At 41.0% G+C, this 7,066-nt stretch overlaps 1 protein-coding gene and 1 pseudogene across 1 annotated transcript; one reads left to right on the top strand and one right to left on the bottom strand.

Moving 5' to 3' along the window:
* LOC132011881 (glyceraldehyde-3-phosphate dehydrogenase-like) lies at positions 1-4,126 on the top strand (annotated as a pseudogene).
* Positions 4,127-4,413: 287 nt separating this feature from the next.
* CCDC179 (coiled-coil domain containing 179) lies at positions 4,414-6,290 on the bottom strand. The gene is made up of 3 exons (XM_059391043.1): positions 6,246-6,290; positions 5,375-5,419; positions 4,414-4,545 (listed from the first exon to the last, which is right to left on the bottom strand). The coding sequence occupies exons 1-3, from the start codon at positions 6,288-6,290 to the stop codon at positions 4,414-4,416; spliced, it is 222 nt and encodes a 73-aa protein (XP_059247026.1).
* Between the last annotated feature and the right edge of the window lie 776 nt (positions 6,291-7,066).

Here is a 7,066-nt window from a genome sequence, read left to right as displayed (position 1 = left end):
ATGGCTAAAATCCGAAACACTGATCATATCAAAGGTTAGCAAGGAGATGGAACAACAGGAACTCTCATTCATTGTTGGTGGGGCTCCAAAATTATACAGCTACTTTGGAAGACAATTTTCCAGTTTCTTATAAAACTCAACATATTTTACCATATTATCCAGCAATTGTATTTAATTTACTCAAATTAGCTGAAAATTTATGTTCATGCAAAAACCTGTGCACCAATATTTATAGCAGCTTAACTCATGATTACTAAAAATTGGAACCAACGATGGTGTCTTTCAATAGGTACATGAATAAACTGTGATACATCCATATAATGGAATATTATTCAGTGATAAAAAAAAATGGGTTATCAAGCCATGAAATGCATATTGCTGAGTGGAAGAAGCCAATCTGAAAGGTTACATCCTGTAAGATTCCAACTATATGACATTCTGGAAAAGGTAAAACTATAGAGACAGTAAAAACTTAAATGATTGCAAAAAAAAGGCGGGGGGGATTGCACCTTGGTGGCTCAGTTGGCTAAGGGTCTGCCTTCAGCTCAGGTCATGATCTCCAGGTCCTGGGATAGAGCCCCAGGGCAGGCTCCCGGCTCAGCAGGGAGTCTGCTTCTCCCTTTGAACCCCTCCCCCACTTGTGCACACGCTCGCTCACACTCGCACGTGCTCCCTCAAATAAATAAATAAAATCTTTAAAAAAAATTGTGATTGCTAGTGGCTTGAGGCAGGTGAGGAGGAAAGAAGGAGGGATGAATAGGTGGAACACATAGGATGTTTGTGCAGTGAAACTATTCTGTAACTGTCGTGGACATTATGCTTTGTCAAAACTAACAGAATTACACAACTCTGAGTAAACCCAATGTAACATATAAATACATATATATTATCTGCTTTATTGAAGTATAGTTGACATACAATAAATTGTGCATATTCAACATGCACATTTTAGGGGTGCCTGGATGTCTCAGTCAGTTACACTTCCACCTTCGCCTCAGGTCATGATCCCAGGGCTCCATGCTCCTTGCTCAGCAGGGAGCCTGCATCTCCCTCTCTCCCTCCCCACTTTCTCTCTCTCTCTCTCAAATAAATAAATAAATAAAATCTTTAAAACAATAACAATAAAGTGAACATTTTAAAGTATTTTGGCACGTGTACAACTTGAGACCATTACCACAACCAAGACTTTATTTATAAATATATTTTATATATTTATTTCATATATACATATATGAAGGAGGCTCTTTTCCTGATAAAATGGGTGTTGACTTAGCTGCTGGCATATACTTTTTGTCCTTAGTTCTGTACTGTTTTCTATTAGAATGTAGACACATCTACTATTGTAGAAGCCTCTTGAGACCATGAGGATGAAAGTCATGTGAAAAGTTTGAAAAGATCATAACGATGGAGGGGAACCTGGAACTTTTTTTTTTTTTAAGATTTTATTTATTTATTTGACAGGCAGAGATTACAAGTAGGCTGAGAGGCAGGTAGAGAGAGAGGAGGAAGCAGGCTCCCCGTTGAGCAGAGAGCCCAATGCGGGGCTCAATCCCAGGACCCATGACCTGAGCTGAAGGCAGAGGCTTTAACCCACTGAACCACCCAGGCGCCCCGGAACCTGGAACTTCTTTAGTGATTTTTGGAACCATCACATCAGCTTTAGGTCTAGGTCAGGAGCTTTTCTTTGGAGAAAAAATATACTTCTATTTGGTTAAGCCACTAAAGTTGAGATTCTCTGATAAGGAGCTAAAGTTAACAATTCCTACCTGCCATAGCTGTTCATTAATTGTGCTTATAAAATATTTTCTTTCAAAAACAAAACCAACAGAAAAAAATCTTGATTACTGGAAATATAATTTTTTCCAAATCTCTTTTAATAATAAAATATAATTCTGATCCTGAAGATTGCCTAAATAAGGCCAGGACTTACTACTAGTGTTAAAGAGGAATGGATGAGGAAAATGGGGATTTTCATCCTGAGGAAAAGCTGAATATGAAGGAAGATAGTAGTTTTCCTCAAATATCTGAAAGCCTTTAAAAGGGAGGACCATTGGATTTATGTTTGGCTACAAGAAATATAATTAACACTACATATAAAAGTCTCATGGAGGCCATATGACAGGTTATTTGGAAGCACTTTTTAAATCCATGCCAAAGAGATGCAAAGATGACTGTTGGTGGGAATGTAAACTGGTACAACCACTCTATAGAACAGTATGGAGGTTCCTCAAAAAATTCAAAATAGAGCTACCTTATAATCCAGCAATTTCACTATTAGGTATTTACCCAAAGGATATAAAAATATAGATTCAAAGGGGCACATGCACCCTAATGTTCACAGCAGCATTATTAATGATAGCCAAAATGCGGAGAGAGCCCCAATGTCCCTCAAGAGAGAAATGGATAAAGATGATGTGGTGTGTGTGTGTGTGTGTGTGTGTGTGTATTCAAAAAAATAAAGTCTTGTTATTTGCAATGATGTGGATGGAGCTAGAGTGTATTATGCTAAACGAAATAAGTTAGTCAAAGACAAATACCATATGATTTCACTCATATGTGGAATTTAAGAAACAAAACAGATGAATGTATGGGAGGGGCTAGATGGGCAATGGGTATTAAAGAGGGCACTTGTTATGATGAGCACTGCGTGTTGTATGTAAGTAGAGAAACCCTGAGTTCTATTCCTGAAAACAATATTGCACTGTATGTTAACTAAAATTTAAATAATAATAAAAAAAAAGATGTGCAGAGAGGCAATAAGCTGTGATTGGTGTAGACTTTCATGATGTTGCAAGTTATTAAGCCTAGGCTGAATAACTATTTGCCAAGAGATTTATTTTCCAAGTAATATAATCCAAAAGATTCAAATAATGATTTGGGGCAGTCAAGATCATATATGGTAAAGCAAAAACTGGAAACCAGAATAATGTGGTTTCCTCAGATCATGCTCTTTCCATTAAACCACATCATCTCCAGGAGACTGTTGGAAAGGAGATTTAAATAGGCTCTACCCTCCTCCCCATTCAAAACCCAGCCACATCTTTTTGTTCAGTGCCACCCAGGTCCCTGAGACACAATGGCAAAGGTTAAAGTAAATGGATGGACATAATGGGTTCCTGGTCATCAGGGCTGCTTTTAACTCTGAAAAACTGGATATTGTCACCACTCATGACCCTTTCATTGATCACAGCTACATGGTCTGCATGTTCCAGTATGATTCTACCCTGACAAATCCAATGTCACAGTCAAGACTGAGACCTAGACCTAGAAACCCATCATGTCATCTCCATCTTGCAGGAGCAAAAGCCCACTGACATCAAATGGGGTGATGTTCTTGTTGAATATGTTGTGGAGTACATTGGTGTCTTCACCACCATGGAGAAGGCTGAGGCTCACTTGAAGAGTGGAGAGAAGAAGGTAATTATCCCTATCCCTTTTGCTAATGCTCCCATGTTTGTGATGGGTGTGAAACATGAGAAGTATGACAACTTCCTGAAGATTATCATCAATGCCTTCTGCATCACAACTGCTTGGCCCCTTTGGCCAAGGTCATCCATGACAACTTTGACATTGTGGAGAGACTTAAGACCACATTCCATGCCATCACTGCCATCTAAAAGACTGTGGATGAGCTCTCTGGGAAGCTGTAGTATGATGGCCGAAGGGCTACTCAGAACATCATTCCTGCTTCTGTTGGTATTGCCAGGGCTATGGGCAAGGCCATTGCTGAGCTGAACGGGAAGCTCACTGGCATGGTCTTCCATGTCAACACCCCCAGTGTGTTAGTTATGGATCTGATCTGCTGCCTGGAGAAAGCTCTCGGGAGAAGGTGGTAAAGCAGGCATCAGAAGGTCCCCTCAATGAAACTCTGGGCTACACTGACCAGGTTGTCTCCTGCAACTTTAACAGTGACACTCACTCTTCCATCTTTGATGCTGAGGCTGGCATTACTCTCAGTGAACACTTTGTAAAGCTCAATTCTGGGTATAACAATGAATTGGCTACAGCCATGTGGGTGGTTGGACTTTATGGTCCACATGCCTGCCAAAGAGCAGGAGTCCTCAAACCTAGAGAGAGCACAAGAGGGAGAGAGGAGCCCTCAGCTGCTAGGGAGTCCTTGCCCTAACTCATTTGCCAACACATTGAGACTCTCCTGGCCTGGAATCCATCTCTGACTCTCTGAAGAAGAGAGACCCACCTTGTCACATACCATCAATAAGGTACAGTTTATCAGACAAAAAAAGAGAGAGAGAGAAAGATTTTAATAATAAATGAGAATTTGATTGGAGGACTTTTAAGGTAATTTCCCAGACTACAATTACAGATTTTTCAAAGGAAAGAGGAAAAACAAAACTTAGAGTACTACATAAATTAAAAATGAGGTTGTCTTTTGCAGTTAAGGACCTGTTAATTTTAGTGAAGTCTCTCTATTGTACTTACTAGGAGTCCTGGTTCTGGAAGAGGAGCAGGTCTTGCAAACCGTTTAGTAAATCTCCTCTTCTCCTTCCTTAGGTTCTTCATATTCTCAATACGTTTATCTCGGGACTTTTGGAAAATTAAAAGGAAAACAAATCATACTTTTTAAACCATAAAAATTCAACATGCTTATTATATTTTTGGTTAGTGTCAATAAAAAAAGATAAACACAATCAGTGGATATGGTTTACATAGCTACATAAAAGTAGGAAAAATCTTTCTTCAAATATGTGGTTCATAGATGAAGAAAACACATTGGAGCGTCTCTAGAGTTTTCTAATGAGACTATTTACTCACTTTACCAACTGCGGGATCTAAGGCTCATGGATATATATGTTTACTTTTATTTTAAAATAAATATTAAAAAAATAATGTTAATTAAAAGACCCAAAGGAATTTTCTTTGTAGAAATAAGAAAACAAAATTTGTGCACATTCTTTAGTTCCCTTAAATGCTGCGTATGTGAAGCAGAGGTTTTTATGTCCCTATTACATGGCAACTATAAGTGGAAGAGACCTAAGGATTCAAACTAGAATGCTTTGAAGATAATAGAGTATTAGGGTGTAGAGTATATGAATGAAAGAAACTTTTATCCACTTCCAGTGGGAGTGCAGATGGTATAATTGCTTTGAGAACTATGTGGTATTACTTCATAACTATGAAAAAATTGGTTTCTCTATGATCTAGCCATTCAATTCCTATTACATTAAAAAATAAGAATATAAAGCATTTAATAGTAGTCACATTATTCTAATAGTAGTCACAAGATCCTAGATTTCCATGAAAGATAACACAGAAATTTCTAGCTAATAAAAGTTCTATCATATAGGGACCACGACACATAAAAAAGACAAAGTTACAATTTTGAAATACCCAGAATTATTTATTTAAACATTACCTGCCTTGCAGTGACGTCTGAAGGATGTTGCCATCTTGGCCCTTCCTACATAATATGTAAAATTAAATTAAAACAAAACAAACCATAAAAAACCATGAGCAAACAGAAATACCAGTTATTGTAATAGGAAGCCTATGCTACTGTTTTTTATTTATGTAATATATGCATATTATCTCAACTACAGGAGGCAGGAGAGAATGAGAACATTAAGGTAAAAGTCACGGGGAAGGATGGCAATTGTTTGAGGAAAAAAGAACCAGGCTTGAACCACATTATAGAAACATATAGAGAACTGAGATTTATCATGGAAGGAAAAGGTGTACAAGAAATCAAATAATTATGTTTCTGCTGGTGTTTGGGGAGCTTGAGGAACCCCAGCAAGTGGTATGGTTTTCTGAGACACAGGGATCTTGGCTGTTTGGTTTGTAGGGTTCCCACAGCTTCCTGCAATTCCTAAATTGTACCTTAAATACCTTCCCCTGCCTTCAGTTTGATTCAGTTGTTCAACCCCAAGACCCAGAAGCAGTCTCCTCCCTGTCTTTCCCGATATTGGGAAACTTAAACTGCGCCCCCCACCTCTGTAAACCCCATCCACCTCTGGGGCAGATTTATGGGTCAGTCAACAGATGATTGTGCCTGGCTTCTAGAGGATGCGGGGGGCGGGTAGGGGGGCTTTTCCTCCTCCTGGGTGGGTCTGTTGCAGTCCAGAATCTAGTCTGTCTACTTCACCCAGGATTCCCCACCCTCGGCACCCAAACCACCCTCATTGGCCACGATCACAAACGACCGTAATCCCAAGTGTCCCAGTAATCCTAGTGCAGGGCTCAGGGTAGGGGCCTCCGAGGCAGGGTTAGGGCCTTGGAAAACTCACGGGGTTGACTTGGATGGCTTCGTCATCTGCACAGCACAGGCACATGCTGCTTAAGATGCAGAGGCCCCGAGTGCCCCCAGCACGCAGTGGGGGACTAGACCAGGTACTGGATGGGTCACTGCCCACCGCCCGGTAGCCCCGCCCCGTAGCCCCGCCCCATCCATCACAATTCTCTTTATCTTCCCGCATGCGCCCCGCCCTGTCCCTGTCTTCCAGTCCCCTGCAGGGAAAGGTCAAGTTCTTGCTGTCCTGAGCTCACCTGTAGAAGAACTAAGGCTGGCAGGTTACCACAATTCTTCAACAAGCACAGAATACATTTCCATCGCTTTAAGTTCCCAACTCTCTGGCTTCCTTCACTGGAAACCCCTCACTTCTCAAGACATCTTGCTTGATTCCATGGCCCTTCACTGCAGCCTGTCCTCAGGGTTCTCAGCTCCATCCCTTCATGGTTCTTCCTTCACCCCTGTCTGTTGGATCCATCCAGCTCTCTACCTTCCCCCTGTCAACACCTGGGCTGAAGGTGGGGAAGGGGGTTTGGGAACCGCCCCAATGACATGTACACAATTCCCAACTCAACTGACTTTTCACCACTGCTTCCCACCCTTCAGTGTTTGCCTGGCTCTTTCGTTTTTGTACCCCGCAGTGTTCCCTTCAAACTGTCTCCTCTGTGGAAATCTTTTGAGCCCACAAGTCTTACTTCACACAGGGAGGGCGGCTCACGCTTCAGGAGAGCGCAGGTCTGCACTGTTGGCTCTGTGTGTATATATATGAAGCCATGAACTCCTTACAGCAACCCAGGAGAATAAGAGCATGGCAATTAT

The sequence above is a fragment of the Mustela nigripes genome, chromosome 1 (assembly GCF_022355385.1).
Source record: "Mustela nigripes isolate SB6536 chromosome 1, MUSNIG.SB6536, whole genome shotgun sequence".
NCBI classification, from domain to species: Eukaryota; Metazoa; Chordata; class Mammalia; order Carnivora; family Mustelidae; genus Mustela; species Mustela nigripes.
Note: the sequence above shows the minus strand (reverse complement) of the source record. Positions and strands in the feature narration are given on the sequence as shown.